The sequence below is a fragment of the Bombyx mandarina genome, chromosome 17 (assembly GCF_030267445.1).
Source record: "Bombyx mandarina strain Sakado chromosome 17, ASM3026744v2".
Taxonomy (NCBI): Eukaryota; Metazoa; Arthropoda; class Insecta; order Lepidoptera; family Bombycidae; genus Bombyx; species Bombyx mandarina.
This window is the reverse complement of record NC_143223.1, coordinates 11752037-11775336: the sequence shown is the minus strand read 5'-3', so window position 1 is coordinate 11775336 and position 23300 is coordinate 11752037. Positions and strand designations below refer to the sequence as shown.

Below are 23300 nucleotides of genomic sequence, written 5' to 3'. Positions count from 1 at the left end.
TAATTAAGCTGTCTTATGCCAAGGATACTTACTCTAAGAATACAGTGGACTGTATCTTTTTTCTTGTTTCACCTTTAAACCTCTTTCTGTTAATGGCACATTTTAATTATATATTTTTTTGTCACTTCTTTTCCAGCTTCCCCTAAATAGTTTGAAATCGTTCTACGTAGACGATGCGGCTTAATTTACGAAGTGGCGACGGACTTTGTAGCAGCCACATAATTCTATGTATTTATTTATTAATTGACATCAAGGGGCTGTAAGACTCTAAGCTATATAGTCGTGCGTCTCGCACGGATTTGTCGTGGGTACACTAAAGTATTAAATATGTACCATTAAATATTTTGGCTATGTCAGGGAAGAAAATATTTAATTCTGAACAATAAATACCCTTTGCCATCTAAGATACAGGAGCACAAATTTTAAGAGGGGTTTCTTTCTCCTCTTCACAGTACCTACAGATTACAGGAGAAAATATAATTTTTTAGATTCTTTGATGCGTTATGTAGCTAGTTATTATATTATGTATTTCAATTTCAAGAATATATTTACGCGACTGGATAATCAAATAATAAATTCCAGTAGTGTGGTTGGCAGTCTTGCAATTATATAAATTTCGAATTAATTATTCTGTAAACAAGAAAATAATAGAACTATCCTTAACTCGTTAACTTGAGAATTCAAGTTACAGTAGATTGGGGGAAATAGAGACCAGAGTTAGAATAGGGACAAATCAGGGATGTTACAATACTTTTGTTGAGTTGTTAGATTTAATTTTCTTGAACTGAAAATGAGTTTTATTTTGTGTTTAAGAATATTAAATAGTTTAGTCAAATTAGTCATCAAAGCTTTGTAACTCATTAAAGATATTAAAAAGTTAATTAGGTACCTAAAGTTAGGTACTTACCTAACAACTAAATAGTGTTAGCCCTATCGAAAAACTCTATTGTCCCCATACGTAACCTGATTCACCCCGAAGCCAAGGTAAATCGGGTCAAGCTAGTTTTTTTTCAGTTTTTATGTATATTTTGTAATAAACCAAATAATAACTCATCGTATATAAAAATTTAAGCCCCTGGAACCATTTTAATCTCAATTTTATTGGTATTACCCTAACAATTGCTGCCAATTGCTGAAAATTTGTGTTGGATTTGGAAAGGGTCCCGATTTCCTCCAATCTACGATACGAACTAATCGTCAAAAATATTGAATTTCACAAGCAGTACTTTTTAAGGTTTTTCTTACAGTAACGGTCTGCTTAATCAAAATGTATATAAAATGTATGTTTTTTTTTAGATATTTTAATGAAATCTTTGGGAAAAAGCCGTTTATTCGTATTGTTGCATGGCTATTGTAATCAGAAAAACTATTAAGATTGTAAAAGAAAACAAAGTAACTGAAAAACAAGCTTACTAATGAAAGCTTTTAAAAGGTGTGGGCTGTTTTTCATTGCCTTTTCAATAGACAAATCAAATAAAGCATCGATTTGTCATAAATGTCAAATGTCAATCAACCAAATTCTGGAATCTAGAGGAAATTGAAGAGATCGAGATTTACGTACTTAGCACTTTAAATTAATCCTTATTTTAAAAAGATCTCAGAAACAGCAGCAGGATTAGAGCTTCGTAGAATGTGATTAGTGAAAACATTACAGTGAATAAAAATTAGTTCAAAATGAGCAAACATATGTATTCGACGGCAAATTTGACCGATAAAGAACTGAAGGAACAAGGGAATAGGCTTTTTAGTTTACGGCGGTACGAAGATGCAAAGAATTGCTATACAAAAGCTATTGTAAGTTTTAAATACAATGTTATTATGAAAAATATATAATTTCATTTCTCTTGAAAGGAAAAGACCAGTATAAATTGTTTTTTTTTTATAAAAACCAGCCTTGGATTCTAATTTCAATGATATGCAACAATTATACACCTCAAACGATATTAATACGTCATAATCGTTGTTTCATTTAATTGAAAATGCTGTTAACTAAATTTTTCAAGTATCTATATTTGATGAATTTGTGAAGCGTCTTAAAAATTACTAACATAAAGACAAATATCAAGAACATATTAAGTGCTTTCTCTTGATTAATTTGAAATTATAATTCAAAATATCATTTTTAAATGTTACATGTAATATTACATTTTTTATTTTACAGTGAGTATAAACAATGTTTTTCAAACCCTTGTAAGCTAAACGCAGGATATATTTTTAGCTAAATTAGACAGAAGAATAAATTAAACTATTTGTACTTAGAATAACTTAATCAAACCATTTTAAAGCATTGGAAATAATACAGTGATATAATACATTAATAAATTGTAAAAATTGCTTAAATAATGTCTACAAGATGCGAAAAATTATTCTAACTTAACCAATTGCTGATCTCCAGGCATAATTCATATAATGTATAGTAATATATAAATCTACAGTGGTTTTTACCGATGTTCCGTTATAACTACTGAACCATGCATCCGATTGACTTGAAACTTGGTATCCATGTAGAAAATACATGTACTTAATGGATAGGCTAATATTTGGGTAGTTTCATATGTCATTTTCAAGTTTGGCCTTTCTTAATCCTATTAACAGAATAGTGTTAAGATACTTGTATGTATATGTACCTTAAAATACCATATGTACCTTAGTTTTAGTAATTTAGTGTTTTTAATTTTTAATTTTTGTTTCTGTTATAACAAAAGTTGTTCTTAAAATGAAAGTTAAAATAGTAACAAAATATTTTAGATAAAAAATCCATCAGTGGCCACATACTTCACAAACCGTGCCCTTTGTCATCTCAAAATGAAACACTGGGAGGCAACCTGTCAAGATTGTCGAAGGGCCCTTGACATTGATACAAACCAGGTCAAAGGACATTTCTTTCTGGGACAGGCTCTGGTTGAACTTGAATGCTATGATGAAGCCATCAAGCATCTGCATAGAGGTACATTTTATTAACTACACAAAATTAAGATAAATGGGAAAAATTACGGTAGTTTAACAATCTATTATTATAGAAAATTTAATTGCTCTAGATGGTCAGTTCATGGCCCGTCTTGTATTAAGTGGTTACTGGTGAGACATTACAAGATTAAGGCCATCACACACTCTTGACTTCTGACAGATCAGACATGAGGTCAGATCTCAATTCAGTTATAAAATGGCTGTTCTACCAAAATTCAATCCGAATCCAAATTAGAATGAACTATTGTTTCATGATGGTGGTAAGACTAGGGTGGCTTTTGGACATAAGTCTGATTGATTTCTAGTGGGAATGGTAGGCATATAGTAAATTGGTTACTAAATATATTCTTATTATTGTGATTAAATAGAGTGTAAAGAAACTAGTCTCGAATCAGAATTATGATGAAGTAGGCGTTAGTAAAGTGACCTCTATGAGTGTAAAAACTTTTTGTTCAAATATCGTAATGTAAAGATAGCTGTCAAGTATCCCCGGCATGGCAATGAGATGGTTCTACACATCAGCTGATCTTTATTTATGTATAAATAGATTGGTGTTTAAAAACATTATTTAAAAGAATAAGATTAAGTTTGGAATCACCTTTAACCCATCTTTGTTTCGAACCTGGCCACAATACATCTTATATAAATACAACATTGGCTTAGATTTTTTTGCAATCTTTTCATTTCCTTGCAGTATTTAAACACAACTGTGCAACAGTGCTACATTTTGAGCTATAAACATAATTTTTAAACTATATACTTAATTTTTAGCAAATGATCTGGCTCGTGAGCAGAAGCTAAATTTCGGTGATGACATAGCTGCACAGCTACGCACAGCACGGAAGAAGAGATGGAATGTACAAGAGGAGAAAAGGATAGCCCAAGAAATTGAATTGCAAACATATTTAAACAGGTTTGTACAAATTATAAGCTAATAAGTGTAATAAGTGTAACTCTTAAACCTATTAGTTATTTTACTAATCTAATTTATGAAGCTTCATGTTATTTGACAAGTAACATTTCTATTAGTAAGTAATATAGCAAGTATAATAAGTAGGCTTTTACTTTGACTCTTTTGATTGGCAGACTAGCTCCTGGCCTACATACCTTGAGGTTGACGTCTCAATTGTATTTTTATTGGCTGTCCCACTCTTAGAATAGACAGGATGGTGGTAACTACTGATGAAGGTATGACCTACCACCAGGAATTATTTACAGATTTACAAATTTTGCGCATTTCATTTTATTACACTATGATGTTCCTATATTGTGGCAATTGTTGACATGAAATTGAAGGTAAATCTCAACTGGAATGCATAACTGCTATGCGATATAAATAGACGGGATGGCTATGCGTGGGGTCTGCCACTTACTAACGAAAACAGATATGTTCATCAAGTTTGCAAATATTGTTTATTGTCTGGAAAATACTTCCATCCATTAGGCATTTCTGATTTAAACATTTACCAACAAAATAATATTGAAATTGAAAACTGTACATTTTGATTTTTTTCAACTTTTAATATTATTTTTGAATTAAATATAAACTCTTAAATTTTTTGGTAGGCTAATAAATGAAGACATGCAACGTAGGATAGAGACCCTGAAACTAGATGGAAACAATGAAGATGATCGTAATACAAAAATATCCAAAATTGAGGAAGAATGTGTATGTAGCTTTCGATCAAATATTAGTGTGATAACAAATAAAAAAACAAATAATTTTTTGTTAATATTTTATTAATATTTTATAATATTTTTTCAGAATAACTACTCTAGTGAATTAAATAATTTATTTTCAAAAATTGACGATCGCCGAAGGGTAAGTCTTTTTAACTTTAACAAAATAAAAATAAAAAAGAAGAACGGTATTCATGAATATTTTTCTTACATATTTGTTACGTTTCTAAGTATAAAAGTATAGAAATAGAAATATGTATTTTAAATACAGAAATGCAGTTATTAATAGTGAGTAAATTGTGAGCCAATCTTGGAGCACAATCAATCTATATAGACACTTACTGTTTCTGCTTATTCATGTTGATACTTCTACTATGTTGTTACATACATCCGCTGAGACATCTGCTGTTGTGGATGTCCTACATCGAGTGATATCTAGATAAATTATTTTGGTCTGTCCGTAAAGATATTTCAGCATATTTTGAAAAGTTACAAGACCATCTCGATTTTTGTAAATTATCATTATTGTGGTGTTCGATTCTGTTACTAGATTAATACCAGGTACCCTCAGCTCATCTACCCATCTAACTCAGTAAAAGAGTCCAAAGTCAGTTTTGATGCTGTGATTTTATTACGCAGAAGCGCGATGTGCCAGATTACCTATGTGGTAAAATAAGCTTTGAAATCCTGAATGAGCCGGTCATCACTCCGAGTGGCATCACTTATGAGAAAAAGGACATTGAGGAACATTTAGAAGTGAGTTATAATTTTTAGACTATATAGAAGAAAACTATAATGACTTGATTACATTTTCAGAAATTTAACAGAATTATTTAAGGGAACAATGGATCAGATTCGGGATGTAATTTATGATTTATTACTACATAGTATAAAACAAAGTCGCTCTCTCTGTCCCTATATACTTATGTATGCTTAAATCTTTAAAACTACGCAACGGATTTGGATGCGGTTTTTTTAAATATATAAAAGTGATTGAAGAGGAAGGTTTATATGTATAATAACACCCATTAAATAGTGGAGAAATACTGTTATTTTTGAGGTTTCTAATGCGATGTCGTAAATAATCAATAATAAAATTTCATGTTTCCGAAGCGAAGCGAGGGCGGGTCGCTAGTATATTATATATATTTATATAAACTTTTGTGACATGATGTGACTATGTATCTGAATAGCATAATGGCTGTGTGGTCTCAATCTTGAATTGTAGCGCGTAGTCCTCGAATAGCCTATAAACTGTGCCATTGGTATTTCTAACTCACGTCTCAAAGCGGGTGTTACGTCTACGAGCTCCGGAAACCAATTTGCACCGTTTGAGTCGTGAGCCCTTTCATTCACCTACGAAATAAATACGAAAATTAGTATGACGTCATATGCCATGCGCGTAAGGAGCCTTCTCGCATTGCCTATGTAATGAATGTAGGTTAATTTGAAGGTTGTTTTTTTTCAGCGCGTTGGTCACTTCGATCCGGTTACCCGTGTGAAGTTGACGGCAGATCAGCTGATACCCAACTTCACTATGAAGGAGGTCGTTGACGCTTTTCTGCAGGACAACGAATGGGCCCTCGACTATTGAACATATCTCGTATTTGTAACCTCGATGTAACCAATACGATTTTCGCACAGACGTGAATCGAATTCTTTATTTGTGTGAAATTTTATTCTGATTTTACGTTTTTCGTTATTTGTGCACGAAAGTCTCGTCTTACGGAAAACTCATAAGCGCGAATGTGACTAGGGTTGCCACCCGCACTTAATATTAAAGTATTGTACGTTATTTCGGGTAGTTGTACTCTATACTTTATGTGAAAAATAAAGTACACACGAAAATACTTTATTTGAAAAGTTTTAGTCGTATGTATGTTTTTGTTAGGCGAAATACATCGATCGCTCAGTTGATGTCGCCGCTCGCCAACGCCTCAGCACCTAAGCACTCGTTTTTTTAACAATTAATTCTGAACGCAACATAACCTCAAATGTCAACAATGTCACTGTCATTAATTGTCACAGTTTCGTGTTTAATTTTATCAATTGTAATAAAAAATATGTATTTAAACATAAAAATAATAATAAATAAATTGTACTTTATGTTAATACTTTGTAATTTTTTTCATACCCATAATATCCAATGTACTTTATCTGCAAAAAAAGGTGGCAACCCTAAATGTGACAGTTACGTGGCGAAGTCACGTCAATAACGCGAAAGTGCTCATCGATAGAAGTTAAAAATGATTCGCTCGTGTTTATGAATTCCAATAAGAAAAAAAAAAATTTTTTTTTGCAGCAATGCAATTTTTTTTATGCATTTCTGTAGACTCTATACGATATAGGAAAAGTAGTTGAGCTACGTCAGTTTTTATGTCTACCTTTATCTATATAATATATAAACCATAACCTAATTCCTAAAATAGTTAGGCAGATTAGTGACAAATATGGGAAAGCAACTGTCATAATGACGTTTTAGTAACATTGCAATTTTATATTCTATAAACTAAGTACCATAACTATATATTATTACATTATTTAGTGTCGATATTTCTTGTAACATGTACGTAAGTGCATATAAGTTTAATCGAAAAACTGTAAAAGGAATTCGTTGAGAAAAATTATTGAAATTATTTGGGCGAGAGCGACGAATTAATACACGCGTATTTTGTTATGTTCTTTTCTCCCTTTTTTTCACTTTATGCAAAACTTATTATTTCGTTTTAATGAACCCTCGACTCGTAGGTTAGGGATTAATTATTATGAAAATAATTAAAACTTGATTTTTTGTACGTTGCTTTCAAATCATTAAATTGATTACAGTTGGAATAAAAGATCTTTGGGAAATATGCTATGGTTCGTATTTGAGAAAAAGTTGTATTTATGTTAGAAAACGGCCAGAAATCAAAAAGGCTAATAATATTGCATCAAGAATCTGGGTTTAGTTTTCACAGGCCCACGTTGCCTATATATGGATCTTAAATTAAACGAGTAAGTACCCTAGACAGTTTTCTTAAATCATCTCCGTCTTTTAATACAATTTTTCTGATTGTCTAATCAATTTATCAAAGCTAAGAATGTGTCTTGACGTTTGTATCTGTCACATGTCTATGTAAAAGTGACGTAACACACGCCAAACATGATTTTATGAGTAAAACAACTGATTGGTTAGTTGGTTAAAATGAAAGTGTATGTATTTAGGCCACAGAATACATTATACTGACTTATTGTGACGCGATACATTGCTAACTCGCGCTTAGGGCTCATAGATACTAATTCTAATAATCTAATCTGTAGTTTGGGCTGATTTCTCTAATATCAGATAGATCTATTCATAGGATTATAATATGTAATATAAAAATTGTTTAGCACTTGATTTCACTAAGTAATAGAATGAGCGCGTGAGCCGGCAAATCATCACTGGGGAGAAATTAAGCTGAAATTTGATTAATTATTATCTACTTAGATAATTACGTATACTCTTACGAGAAAGTCTGATTGTTTGGTACATTAGTAACTAAATGGAAATTACGTGTGTTTGAGCTGATTATTCAATCAACAAAAATCATTTTTTCTGTAGAAGAAAATGGATCCATCATAAAAAAATACACTCGCACTTGTTTGAGTAAAATCATTAGGTCACTTGAAATTTAGTCGGGTTATAATTACTTGAGGAATAACTGGCCGTTTTCCAATTACAGTACAAGAGCGCATTATGCGGCATAATGCTCAACTAGGCTTCAGCATAATTCGGCATTGTGCGTCACTGAGTCGCATTATGCTCTGTAATTGGAAAACTAATACAGGTAGTTTTGGTAAAGTAACTTGTAACTGTCGTGGTAACTGTCGTTTGGTAACTGTCGTGTAAAGTTGGAAAGGCGCTCTTAATCAGGACGAGGGAAAATACATTGATTTTAATATTTACTAATAACTATATTTCGACAGGTGAAAGGTTAATTGGTTTAACTGTCATTTTTGCAACTTTGCAGAAGAGTCGTTTAAAGTTTAAAGGTTGGCAAAAATATCATAACAGAAAAAAAAAGTCTTCAGCTATTTAAATGGAGTAAACTTATTTAAAGTCCAAAGTAAAAACATTAAAATGTTGATGCTAATACCAAATAAAAAACATTTTTAATTATAAAAATAAATGTCGCATATTAACCGAAATGTCGCCGCACTAAATGGTCTATCACTTTCCGATTTGTAATGGTGAACTATATTTGTTTATCGTGAAGTAATATTTTGTCCTCAATGTATGTTTGTCATTTCAATTAGAAACCTATTTGTATTGTGATCGTGTTTCTTTTTACAATAACTATTCATTATTAAGGTTCACATTCATGTATGAGATACATAATATATTTGTAAGTGTACGTGAATTACAATAAATTATTATAAAATATTGTTTTTTTTTATTTTTTCGATTCCTAATATCTTTAATATAATTACTGCCGCAATTGTGGTAACCTTACTGTGCAGATTAAATTGTTATCTATATATTGTGTGAGTTACTGCAATGTACACAGTATACAAATATTTTTTGTAAAATATAAGGTAACAATTTTATCTGTCAGAAAGATTTGTTAGCAAACTGCTTGATTTGAAGAAAATGGGGATATGTTTTTCCCCCTATCTATTCGCTGGTAGTTTCAATAGCTATTGCAGCTACGTCCGGACGGGTAGGTGAGCTCACGGGATCAACCTTTTTTGAAGTCATCGTGGCCTAAAGGATAAGACGTCCGGTGCATTCGTGTTGAAGCGATGCACCGGTGTTCGAATCCCGCAGGCGGGTACTGATTTTTCTTATGAAATACGTATTTAACAATTGTTCACGATTGACTTCCACGGTGAAGGAATAACATCGTTAAATAAAAATCAAACCCGCAAAATTATGATTTGCGTAATTACTGGTGGTAGGACCTCTTGTGAGTCCGCTCGTGTAGGTACTACCACCTTGCCTATTTCTGCTGTGAAGCAGAATGCGTGTCGATTTGAAGGGTGGGGCAGCCGTTGTAACTATATGCCTTAGAACTTATATCTTAAGGTGGGTGGCGTATTTACGTTGTAGATGTCTATGGGCTCCAGTAACCACTTAACACCAGGTGGGCTGTGAGTTCGTCCACCCATCTAAGCAATAAAAAAACCTGGGAGAATTTGCTCTCAGTAGCCCTAGCAAAAGCAGTGCTTCGCAGAATTTGTCATCGGATCGGAATCACGACCCACTGAGAAGATGAGGCGAGAAACTCAGTGGGTTGTCTATGGGTTAGAGGGATATGTCTGAAATTAATATGTCAAGAAATACAACCTTGTTGAAGTTAGACGACGACTGTCAGCTTAAAGTAGAGAATCAACCTGCCTTCGTATGAAGCGATGTTTTTACACATTTTAGATCCGAGTACATAATTCTTGGCAAGAAAATGTGGTCAGCGCGGATTTTTTTTTTATAATATATAATATATTACTTACTTTATGACGACGCAATGGATGATTGGACTAGATCAGCCTTTCCCAAAGTGGGCGATAACGCCCCCTTGTGGGCGCTGCAGGCCTAAAGGGGGGCGGTAACAGACCCAGAAAAAAAATAGGGGTTTTGTCTAGAGGCTTGGAAGGTGACTTGTAATTTCATCTAGGAAGACTCATGGACACCGACTAAGCTCTCGTTATAATGGTTTTTAATAGGTGAAAAAAAGAGGGAGCTAAACAATAATTTATTCTCAAAGTGGGCAGTAGACAAAATAAGTTTGGGAACCCCTGGACTAGATGAAATCGCGCCTACGTCCCATGTACAACGTGTCTTTGAAATTGTTGTAATATAATTATGAGTTCAGAAAACCAGAGAAGTATGCGCTATTTCGAAGTGAAACATGAGCGGCACGCATGTCATAAGTACGTCGTAAATGTGTGGGTAGATGAAGTTACCTAAACAAATTCGATAATCACGAATTACATTAATATATGGTGGTAAATTGTTAGTATAGGAGTAAATTGGTAGTACGGCAATAAATATTTATGGCCGAAAGTAGATTTTTGTTATGCTTATCCTTTGAACAAGGCTCGAAGAATACTTAGCGGGAGTCACCAGTTTGGTTGTAGCCATGTCATATCTGTAGAAATAAAAAATGAGCGTACCTCTAACTCTCAGATACCTGAAATCGAGTTTTGTTCCCGACAGAAATAGGTATTTATGTCACAGTTTCTAATTTAGCCAGTTTCATTATATGATATGATGGTAGAAGTCGTTCGTGATCAATTGTTGAGTATATGTTTGCTAAAGAATGCTTATATGAGCTCAGGCATTGTCACATGCCATATTGACAACAGTCACGACGACTTCCACAAAATTATATAATTTTAGGGAGAAACAGAACATTAAAGCTTTCAATGCGTTTGGGTTTGAAAGACAGGGCAGCCGTTGTACCATAAAACTGAGACCTTACAACACATGTAAGGTGGGTGGCGGCATTTACGTTTTTGATGTCTATAGGCTCCGGTAAACACTTAACATCACGCGGGCCGTGAGTTCGTTCACCTAGCTAAGCGAATAAAGAATCAATGGGTGAATTGTGGTATGATGATTGTTTGAATCATGGCTTGTGTTATGTACTTAAATAAAATAAAGAGCTCTCTTTAATATACTTCGCTGTGAACATTGGATTGCATGAAAGTTTTCAAAAATAATTATCAATATGTCATGAACGCTATCTATATATTAATACGTGAAGCAAAACCTTTGTATCCCTTTTTATGAAAATTGCGCCGACGGAGGAGTATGAAATTTTCCACACTTATAGAGAATATAGAGAAGAAGAGCACAATGCTAATATTTTTTTTAAATAATGCATAAAAGATACATTAAATCAATAAAGAAAACATTACACACACTACATACCATGGGTTTGCCGCACACACGCATGCATACTATTTAATGTCAAACTTTTGTTCTTGACGTCTGTTGTCAAATTGAGAATAGATTAAATATTGTTTGTCTTTGTTAATATTTTTATAGTGTAGTTTTGGCGAAATTTGTGATTAAAGAAGAATAAAATACAATCATAATAGTGTACAAACTTACAATTCCAATTAATTATAGTCGAATTTCGACTACTGCGGGACCTCTAGTCCTGACAAATAGGTATACAACGGAAGAGATATCAGTCAAAGCACACATACTTATGTGTTTTTTTGCGTGTTGTACAATGCATTGAATTTTGACACAAGCGGATGATCAATACGGTCGCGTACAGCCGTTGAACAAAAAAATTCCGATTCACATAAGCTACGTTGTTATGGAGCGGAAAAAGCGATTTTATCACTATCTGTTCGTCTCTTGCATTCACGTTCATTTTTGTTTCATTTCAATTTCTACGTACCTAACTACTTAAACTAGTGGTCCCGTAGTAGTCGAAATTCGACTATAATTACCTAATTGAAATTATAAGTTTGAACATTATTAAGGTTCTATTGTCAAAGACTATTTATTATACTTCTAAAATCATAGATTTTGCCAATACAAAATTTAGCCTTTAGACAAATATTAACAAAGACAAATAATATTTAATCTATTCTCAATTTGACCATGGACTTTATGCAATAAGAAAAGTTTGACAATAAACAATAGTATGCATGCGTGTGTGTGTCAAATACGTGGTAGTGTGTGTAATGTTTTCTTTATTGATTTAATGTATCTTTTTTGCATTATTTAAAAAAAATACTAGCATTGTGCAGTTCTTCTCTATATTCTCTATAAGTGTGGAAAATTTCATACTCCTCCGTCCGTGCAATTTTCGTAAAAAGGGGTACAAAGTTTTTGCTTCACGTATTAATATAAAGATGTTTAATGTAAAATGATCAAGCACGCAGTCGGTTGTGGTCGAAGGTCGAGTGAATCTGCAATAATTTAGTTATCCTTTCACGGCTAAACGAGACACTAATAAAGGTCATTATTCGTGCAGGCGGAAATTATTTGTACTATATTTTTTATTACACGATTTGATCCCTTTAGTGAGGAGGTCATTCATAAACACGCCTGAAGTAAGCGCGTGTTTCTTAAGATAATTTTGAAGCTGCATGCCAGATTTGAACACTAGGCGTCTTATTCTTAAGATAACGACGACTTCAAAGCTCCACCCGAATATAATCTAACAATATAAAATTTTACGTAAAACGATTCATTTATAATTGCAGAAAACATAGGAATTCTTGTATACGAAATCGAATGCAGATAAACAAATAAATAATAGTTTGAAAAAACTAGCAGAATACGCTTTTATAGAAAATCCAACTAAAAACAGAAAATAAATTTGAATTCAAAATAGTTTAAGAAAAAATGATTTTATTGTAAAGCGTGAGGTGCTTTTCAGAAAATATCATATCATATTTCAGGAAATCTGTTCATAAAATATTTATAACTACTGATACCATGCACCCCACGCTTTTTTAAAAACGTATTTCGTTAGTTTTTTTAAACTATTATTTATTTTTAATTTTTTAGTTGAATTTCAATTTTTTTAATTTGTTTTAAATATTGATTTGTCATCGGTCCTTAATAAGTATACCAAATTTCGAGTTAACACGACGTTTTGAAGGGGGTCAAAATCATGTTCAAAGATTCCGTTACAAACATACATACGTCTGAAGCTAATAAAAGCGTATTAAAAAAAGCAATTTCGTCGAATATGTTTTTGAAAGCACGCATCCAAGTTTCGTCCGACGCATTTGCACAACAATATACTTGCATGTTCGTTGGCTAGTCAGCATGGTCGAACTGTTGCTGGCTGGCTCTTATCCAGATGTGATCGTATTCAATAACACGTTACGCGAACCGAGCGCCCGACCGTGACAATATGTTGGACGCGTTTCAATTAAATTAATACGTATTGCACGAACATGCACTCACATTAATTGGTTGGATGTAATCTGAGCCCGTCTTTCTCTGCGATTTTTATTTTTTATCTTTTTTTATTGCTTACTTGAGTGGACGAGCTTACAGCCCACCTGATGTTAAGTGGTTACTGGAGCCCATAGACATCTACAACGTAAATGCGCCACCCACCTTGAGATATAAGTTGTAAGGTCTCACGTATAGTTACAACGGCTGCCCCACCCTTCAAACCGAAACGCATTACTGCTTCACGGCAGAAATAGGCAGGGTGGTGGTACCTACCCGTGCGGACTCACAAGAGGTCCTACCACCAGTAAAAAATATGGTGAGTTTATCTGCGGCAAAATAATCGTGGGCTTTGATTAGATAGGAGTCTAAGATATTTATTAATATAACGCTCTAATTGGAAACACAAGTAAATATGTATCTTAACGTGTGTTCCAGATAACATATAATACAAGTAAGACAAACGGATATGTTTTTTGAAGATTGAATTAATTCGTTAGCTTCGAATTTTTTTAGCGTCCACTATCTCAAGGCCTCCCTAAATGTTAAGAGTCCATGGAAATGATGACTAATGCTTTAGTCTTAGTTTACCCCGGATGAAATAAACAGAATTGCAGTGCCAAGTAGTACCGTTAATATGCCACTTGTTAATTAATATTAATTAGGTAGTAGTTGGGTAAGTGAATAGGATGAGGTCAATGTCTGCCTCGAGTGAATGATATGATAGTAATATTGTAATTTCTGAGTGATGACCAGGCGTATCATATAAGGCGCTCTGACCATATTGTTATTACTAAAAGTCATTTTTACGTTGCAATTGTATGTATGTCATTATTAACTATCTAAGCATTTTTTCTGTTAGTTTGAAACCTTTATAATTAAACTGACTATGAAGATATTTCTATTCAAGTTCATCAGTTTAAATGAATTTAAAGAAACCTATGTACTTTCATTGTAATGTTAGAAAATTGGTAATCATAATGTATGCTACAAGCTACTTCACAATCAAGAAGGCTACGGAGCTACGCCATGTAGCTTGGTGCTACGAAAAAAACAAATCTATATAAACTGTTTTATTTACACGGTTATTATAATATATTTTTAATACTTATTTTAGTTATTAATATAATAATTAATTAGTATTATTTATAAATTAATTAACGCCAAAAAATTAGACTTTTATTTTATTAAATATCTTTCTATAAAATATCGCCATAGGTAACCGTTGTAATCCAGTATACAATATCCCTATATTACCCGTCTAACTAATCTGTAAATTTGCTTAAACGTTATGTCGAATAAATTATTATGTATTATTCATGAAAACCTGCAATTTTATAAATAAATAACTCATTACACATAATATCTACTTACTTAAATACTTATACAAACCTGAATTTCAATTTCTTTAAAGATTCGTACATACATTCTCCAAAGAAACGATGTCTCATAAAAGCGTTCGGAGTGTTGAGGGAGGTTGAGGAGGCTCGCGGCGCGCAGGGCGGTCGCGCAGGGGTGCAAGGCGGGGGCGGCGGCTCCGATTCATGTTTACGGGGCTCGGCCGTCAGCTGTTCGTGGGACGTGAATGTGGGACGCGGGCGCCGCGACCGCTCGCACTGCGCATCGATTAATTGATACCTGAGAGACCACGTGCGGCCGGCAGTCACGCCGCGGTCGCCGGCGACCCCGCCCGCCGCGCGCTCGCTGACATGTGACTCGCGTCTACTGCCGTCGGAGTTCATCAATGGGCTGCCCGAGCTGACCGGTGCCGGGACTGCCCTTAGCCCCCAACAGCGTGAGTACCCAGCTCGCGAGCGCCCGTCCTTGGTAAACACGCATTCGCTCCACTAACCGTTAGTAAATAATGGTTTTTCCGATAGCATTAATAGCCAGGAGACAATTTATGCGGCTGCGCGTGTGATGTTTACCGCGACCCGTTCGTCGTTGCCACTTTCTCATTACATTAGCCGCGGTTTTGTTTTTTTTCTGCCCAGAAACATTCTTTTCCTATCGATTGTTAACCTTCGCTCGTTTCTGTCGGAATATTCATCAAATTCTTTTAAGGTTTACGTAACCGAAGGCGGGTCGTATCATTTGTTATTGGAAACACGCGCTTATCTGCGAGGTGTGTTCACAGAGCGCCCCCGGAGACACGCACCCTCACAATCATTACATAAAACATTCCAAATCGTATTTTATCGATGTGCCCGTCCTTATTGTCGCATTCGTTGTAATTCAACTGGCTATCTATTTGTATAGAGATTCATGTTTGTCTCATATAAACGTTGCGTCAATGGAATATTTTAGAAGTTCAGTCAATGCGTTTTTATATTAGGCTTCATAAAATCATAATAAACAGTCCGACGACTCAAAAAAAACTCGTCTGTGGTTGGTTATCCAAAATTTATTACGATAAATTTGATGGAATTTATTTATAGTAATGCTTAGAATATAAAATATTAAAATCTTATTAATATTCAATCAATTGATTTTAACGAAACTTCGCAAAAAGATAGTTTAATAGTTCGGTATGATCATGCTTAGGAATTTTTTATTATGGTAAATGTTATTCCTCTGGTAACGCTGTGCGTTTTATCTATAATAAATACGACGGCTGTGTTAGCTGTTTCGGGATTTTACGTGTATACGAATAAACAAATCTATTGGTACTTTATTGACTAGAGGGTGACGCAAATCACCCTTTATCCCGGGAAAATGCAACGTGCATTGTCCTTTCTGAATTCATAATTTAACAAGGATGATCCTCAGAGCAGATAGCGTGATGGGTGGGATTTTGTTAGCTCACAACACGTCTAATACTATCAGTGCTCAAGATATATAGGAGTAGAATAAATTAGGTTAGAGGTTTATGGTAAGAATAGTAACTAGGTATGAATGATTTGAAGTAGTAGAGTGACAGATAAAACACGCTGAACGCTCTCAGAACTGACGTTTTAATTTTTTATTGCTTAGATGGGTGGACGAGCTCACAGCCCACCTGATGTTAAGTAGTTACTGGAGCCCATAGACATCTACGTAAATGCGCCATCCACCTTGAGGTATAAGTTCTAAGGTCTCAGTATAGTTACACGGCTGCCCCACGGCAGCATAGTTACACGGCAGAAATAGGCGGGGTGGTGGTACCTACCCGTGCGGACTCACAAGAGGCCCTATCACCAGCGAAAATTGTTCATAAGAACTCGCAATCGACAATTGCAATGGTGCATGAGCTTGAAACATCAAAAATTCAAAGTAGCGTATAATTAAAATGCAACCGAAATTAGATCGGACTAAGGATAACTAGAATATTTATTATTTGTATAGTACATTTCATAAAACGCATATTACTAAGCCCTTTTTTTAAAATACAAATATATTACAAGGCAACTGATAGATACATACGTAACTGAACATATTTGGAACATGAATTAAATTATTTATCTAGAATTATATAAGTTTAGTACATATTTTTCTCACAAAGTTAAAATATTGTCAATACTCATAAACGTCACATTTTTACATATACTTTTACGGTTTTATTTCGCGTTTTTTGTTGTCGTTATATTCACCCGTGACCACGAAAACTGTAGTCTTCGGAACATCCAAAATAACGCGAGATTAAACCGAAATAGTAATTTTGTTTGCCCGTGAAAACCGCAGAGAATACTAAACGTTATAATAAAAACGTTATATTATTTTATTGATTCATTTTAAAAATGTTTCGAGCAATTTCTATAGCCTCAAAGAGGGCATTTTAATTCCGCCTTAAAAGGGCACTGCCCGTAGTTTCTTGCGGTTTCGAAGTGGGTCAGTTTAAATTGTCATGTTTTTTGTTTCGCGATCTCGTTCGTTCTGTAGTATAAGTCGATTTTTTTTTACTCCTACATGGACAAAATACATTATTTGGTATATGTGTATGTATGTACCTTTTCTTGTTTTATCATCCATCTAATCACGTTTCTAAGGAAAATTGACGTCGGATAAGCCACTGCTTATGCTAGAAGAATAGAGAGTTCATCCGTACTACCTGGAGCCACTGCGATCATCCACAGTGCGTTTCCAGAGATCTTTTTTGCCACGTACCATCAGGCTATGGAATAAGCTCCCCTCCACGGTGTTTCCCGAGCGCTATGACATGTCCTTCTTCAAACGAGGCTTGTGGAGAGTATTAAGCGGTAGGCAGCGGCTTGGCTCTGCCCCTGGCATTGCTGAAGTCCATGGGCAACGGTAACCACTCACCATCAGGTGGGCCGTATGCTCGTCTGCCTCCAAGGGCAATAAAAAAAAAAGAGAGAAAAACTATTCTATATCATATCTTTAACATTTTTTCTTGAATTTTTATCGTAGACCTTTTCTTAAATTAACGGTTACGTAAATTTCACATAAGAAAACAAAATGTATTATACAAAAGTCAGTTTAAATCATCAATGAGTTGTTATTTGGTAATACTACAAAATTATCTACTCACATACAAGTCGTCGTGGCCTAAAGGATAAGACTATACTTGAGACCTTAGAACTTATATCTCAAGGTGGGTGGCGCATTTACGTTGTAGATGTCTATGGGCTCCTGTAAGCACTTAACAACAGATGGGCTGTGAGCTCGTCCACCCATCTATGTAATAAAAAAAAAGACATGAAATAGGATTAAATGTACAAAACTTAGATAAATTAATAAATTATTTACAATGTCATTACCTTTTCATATACTTACAATTTGTATAGAAAACAACTTAAAAACATACAAAGAAAATCTACTCCCAAAATAAAATTCAACAATTACTATTGAATTTACTATTTAATTGTGAAAATTAGACTCAAATAGTTTTTTTGTCCTTATCCTTATTATATATTTATCCTTTTATCCTTATTATTTTATCCTTATTATATATTTTATTGATAAAACAAAATGGACGTCGAATAATCTCAACGAGTAATGCTTTTGCCGAAACACCATCAAAAGCCGTACAGTAATTATCAGTCATCCAATAATAGTCAAAAGCAATCACCGTATTGTTTTATGTATCGTAAATATAACTTGCCATGTGTAGCTATAACATCGGTTGAAGATGTGTTTATTATGTGACTATGAAATCGCGTTACGTCAGTTTCCTATGTTAATCATTGTGTTACAAGCCTCTGAATTTTATTTATTGCGTACAGAAACACATGGCGGTTCTCTCAAAATTTAATAAAACGAAAGTAGGTATATAAATTAAGTGTAAGTATTTATAAGTATAAACTATATGTATGTATGCGTTGTACGACACACATATCAATAGATTTTTAATTTATTTTTAATGATATCATTCAGTTTTTTTTTGAGCTGGAATAGAATTCTCGGTATGTGTAGTTTTTCCTTTTTTTGAGCTAATCATACCCTTTAGAAGACTTCACGGCCCACTGCGTGGTGAGCGATTGTAAAAACTGTAGAATCTAAATGCTCCTTGGGACATAACATTAAGATTTCAATGCTTTGGTGCAGAGGTACGTACGTACTGAAACGTACGACTCCTTTTTGACAAAAGTAGGCAGGATGGCAGCAAATAAGTAATCCGTTCCATCCTATTAGTGGTCTGGATTTGCAACTTTTCTTTATACCGGTATTTAAAATAGGAATTTACGTATTCAAGTAAGAAAATAGGTTAGAGCATTGCTTTTTCCTACTGAATAATTATTAAATCTAAAAATGTTTGTAAATAAAATGTCCGAAATAAAAGACTAGAAAATTTAAAGAAAATTTAGAAAATCTAGAAAATTTCACGTTAAAAAATCTAAAATCAAAAAAATCTAGGAAATTTAAAAACTAGAAAAAATCATAAAGACTTTTTTTTATCAAAGCAGTCCGCATACATTTTAGTTTATCCCGAAACGAGGTTTTAATGAAACCTCTATGAATAAGCTACCAAACTCTTAAAATATGAAAAAGAAAAAAAAAATTGATTTTCAGTCACGTTCTCCTGAGGTTTTTTTATTAAACGACTGTTCTTATCGAGCCCTAATATTTAAACCTTCACGAGCGTCTAAACGAATATCGGAAGGTGCCAGTATAGATGACGAGAATGCATCTATCAGACTCTGTAATCGTAATCACGTTAGAACGCAAAGCTATATTTGATTTATTTATTTACTAGCTAAGTCCGCGATGTTACCCGCGGTTATTGTCGTACCGCGGGTGACGCCGCGGAGCGAAGCTAGTCTAAAAAAGTAGCCTAAGTTACTCCTTATATCATCAGCTACCTATCAGTGAAAGCCTTGTCAAAATCGGTCCAGCAGTTCCAGAGATTAGCCGGAACAAATAAATAGACAGACAGACAGACAAAAATCGTAAAAAATGTTGTTTTGCTGTATGTTTGTATGTATTCATATTTCAATATATTCATATTTCATTATTTCAATATTACAAACAGACACTCCAATTTTATTTATATGAGTTATCATGTCGAAATTTCAATTGCATTGTACAATATCTGTCTCACTGTTTCCTTTAAAAATTTATACATACTGGTGATATACCCACAAACTTTAACGGGTGGAAATCACCATTCTGCCCCATAGCCTTGTGTAATTATGCGATGCGGTAGCAAGTGGTTGTGAAGTCGTGGTGGCCTAAAGGATAAGATGTCCGATGCATTCGTGTTGAGGGATGCACCGATGTTCGAATCCCGCAGGCAGGTACAAATTTTTCTAATGAAATACGTTCTTAACAAATGTTCACGATTGACTTCCACGGTGAAGGAATAACATCGTGTAATAAAAATCAAACCCGCAAAATTAAAATTTGCGTAATTACTGGTGGCAGGACCTCTTGTGAGTCCGCACGGGCAGGTACTACCACCCTGACTATTTTTGCCGTGAAGCAGTGTGATGCGTTTCGGTTTTAAGGGTGGGGCAGCCGTTGTAATTATACTGAGACCTTAGAATGCATATCTCAAGGTGGGTGGCGGAATTTACGTTACAGATGTCTACGGGCTCCGGTAACCACTTAATACCAGGTCGGCTGTGAGTTTGTCCACCAATCTATGCAATAAATAAATAAAAATAAAATTAAAATACCTAATGTAATTGCTTATCATCTATTAACGACTATTCTTATGACACCGCAATTCTTAATAGACAAAGCAAGAGCTATTGACCGCGGGTTGAGAGAGTTACTTAACTTACTTAGCACGGCCTCATACGGCCAAAGTGTATGGTGGGTTTAAAACATACCCGATCTAGAATAGGCAGGGGCATGTCCGGACTAGGCAATTATAGGAAAGCATCACTTTTTTATGATATAATCTGAAACATTGGGTTTTTATCGTGGTCAATTGGAGTAGCAAGGAAATATTACATGCTGAGTAGAACTCTAGAAAACATGCATTGAATAGAGAACAGTGAACGTCTTTGTATAGGATTTACTCTAGAATAGGATTTGCTTCAGAAACGAACTCCAAGCTATTGTCGGGCTTACCGATCTATGTTTTAAACCTTGCACGAAATGGGAAAAATATTTAAAGTTTAAAATAATTATTGAGGAAATACGCTGTCGAAAATTTGAGTTTTAATTATCGTGATTTCGCGGGCGTATTCATTATTCACAATGAAGTTTTAACAATGTTAAAATTAAGCCATACGGGAAACGAGAACCGACAATCTTATTTAGAGCAAATGGATTGCCTGCCGAAAACAGGCTAAACCTCGAATTTATACTTCGTAGGTAAACCTTTTTAGGATATACAATTCTACAGTTCTATATACCTTTCTACACACTACTATTAAATGGTATATCGGTTGGTTGGATGGCAAGTATTTGTCTTGATATACTACGATAATTCTTTGCAAACGAGGTTGATTCTGTTTTTTTTTATTGCTTAGATGGATGGACGAGCTCACAGCCCACCTGATGTTAAGTGGTTACTGGAGCCCATAGACATCTACAACGTAAACGCGCCACCCACCTCGAGATATAAGTTCTGAGGTCTCAGTATAGTTACAACGGCTGCCCCACCCTTCGAACCGAAACGCATTACTGCTTCACGGCGGACATAGGTGGAGTGGTGGTACCTATCCGTGCGGACTCCTAAGAGGTCCTACCACCAGTGATTACGCAAATTATAAATTTGCAGGTTTGATTAAACAATGTTATTCCTTCACCGTGGAAGTCAATCATGAACATTTGTTGAGTACGTATTTCATTAGAAAAATTGTCACCCGCCTGCAGGATTCGAACACCGGTGCATCGCTACATACAAATGCACCGGACGTTTTATCCTTTAGGCCACGACGACTTTCACGAACAGAAAGTAAAAATTCGCGAAAGGGACAAACCATCTGCAACCGATTTGCAACGAAGTTAGATCACATCTGACATTAATTGAAACAGATATGCCGCATCGTAAAACGCTTCGTAGGTGGGAGGGATTTTACGAGCATCATCATTGCCTCATTCAGCTAACTGCGTACTGTCTTTTTTATTGCCCTTGTAGGCAGACGAGCATATGGCCCACCTGATGGTGAGTGGTTACCGTCGCCCATGGACGTCAGCAATGCCAGGGGCAGGGCCAAGCCGCTGCCTGCCGTTAAATACTCTCCTCAAGCCTCGTTTGAAGAAGATGTCATAGCGCTCGGGAAACAACGTGGAGGGGAGCTCATTCCAAAGCCGGATGGTGCGTGGCAAAAAATATCTCTGAAAACGCACTGTGGATGAACGCAGTGGCCCCAGGTAGTATGCATGAACTCTACTCCGGTGACGGGCGGTGCGATGGTAAAACAAGATGGATTGTCTCAAACAATTCTTTAGAGCGCTCCCCAAATGCCTGGGGGAGTCTGATGATTTAGAAATACCCGATAACCACTTCTAAGTGCCTGCCTCATCATACGCCGAGCTGTGGGTACGAAACGTAATTAGTAACGTCTATAAATCAAATAAGACGTAGTCGTATTTACAGCAATTAAAAAAATTCAGTATGAAAATGTTCGTTAGTGGTATTGTGTTCTTCTTAACCAGGCCACAGCCACCGCTCTACGGGTACTCATACTTTCGTATACCAACATTAATGTGTAGCGTCAAAGTCACACTGACCCAATAAATACGAAACGAATTAGCACAACTCAAAGGCAATTTTATATTTTGATTTCAGTCAAAAGTTGCATTTGTTTCACAGCTACATCATTTATCTGGATATGTTATGGCTGATGTTTGGCGACAGCGTTTTTGTACTGAGCTGTAAATTTATTTTGATTAGAATAATACTTACTAAAGTCATCATTCATAATAATATGGCGTTAGTGTAGTGAAGCTATAAAGTGAATATCACCAGTTACTAGGAAATAAAATTAACATTAAAATTACAAAAAAAATTAGTTAGACATTTTTATGTCTGCCCTGACTGACTTGGAAAAGGCAAAACTAGGCGTAATAATTTTTGATTTATTTATTACTTAGATGGGTGGACGAGCTCACGGCCCACCTGATGCTATGTGGTTACCGGAGTCCATAGACACCTATGTAGGATTGGTAAGAACGGAACGTATAAAAAGAATGTGGAACGGAGCATTAAGATGTGAGTGAGAGAAAACGGAAAGAAAGGGAGAATGACAGACAGAATGACAGATAATTGGAAGATGGCGAAGACAGTTAAAAAATGAGCAAGGCGTAATAAAAATGTAAATTAATTTTTTAATTATTATTATAACAGAAGTTTTTGGAACAGTGTAACTTTTATTTTATGCGCTGCGATCCCTATTCTACATCTATAACGTAAATGCTGCCACCCACC

The 23300-nt window shown here is 34.8% G+C and overlaps 3 protein-coding genes across 4 annotated transcripts in view; all 3 read left to right on the top strand.

Annotated features, from left to right (window-relative positions):
* LOC114240653 (soluble calcium-activated nucleotidase 1) overlaps positions 1-23300 on the top strand; it is a 441880-nt gene that overhangs the window by 148149 nt on the left and 270431 nt on the right. The window lies entirely within an intron of this gene.
* STUB1 (STIP1 homology and U-box containing protein 1) lies at positions 1512-9052 on the top strand. Its single transcript, XM_028171267.2, has 7 exons — positions 1512-1794; positions 2749-2947; positions 3739-3880; positions 4534-4636; positions 4733-4789; positions 5287-5403; positions 6116-9052. Exons 1-7 carry the CDS (start codon positions 1675-1677, stop codon positions 6239-6241), a joined length of 864 nt encoding a protein of 287 aa, XP_028027068.2. The 5' UTR covers positions 1512-1674; the 3' UTR covers positions 6242-9052.
* Positions 15073-23300, top strand: part of LOC114240687 (uncharacterized) — a 104997-nt gene continuing 96769 nt past the window's right edge. The window contains exon 1 of one of the 2 annotated variants that reach the window (XM_028171325.2): positions 15073-15332. The gene's annotated coding sequence lies outside the window, so the exon portion shown is untranslated. Of the gene's footprint in view, positions 15365-23300 lie in introns of both variants that reach the window. The other variant, XM_089734135.1, reaches the window with a different exon arrangement.

What these genes read in the sequence shown, in the direction of transcription:
- STUB1 (XM_028171267.2), top strand. Translation starts at nt 1,675, where the DNA reads ATGAGCAAACATATGTATTCGACGGCAAATTTGACCGATAAAGAACTG. An exon ending in CCAAAATTGAGGAAGAATGT is followed by an intron (nt 4,637 to 4,732) that starts GTATGTAGCTTT and finishes ATATTTTTTCAG; the next exon opens with AATAACTACTCTAGTGAATT. An exon ending in AAATTGACGATCGCCGAAGG is followed by an intron (nt 4,790 to 5,286) that starts GTAAGTCTTTTT and finishes TTTATTACGCAG; the next exon opens with AAGCGCGATGTGCCAGATTA.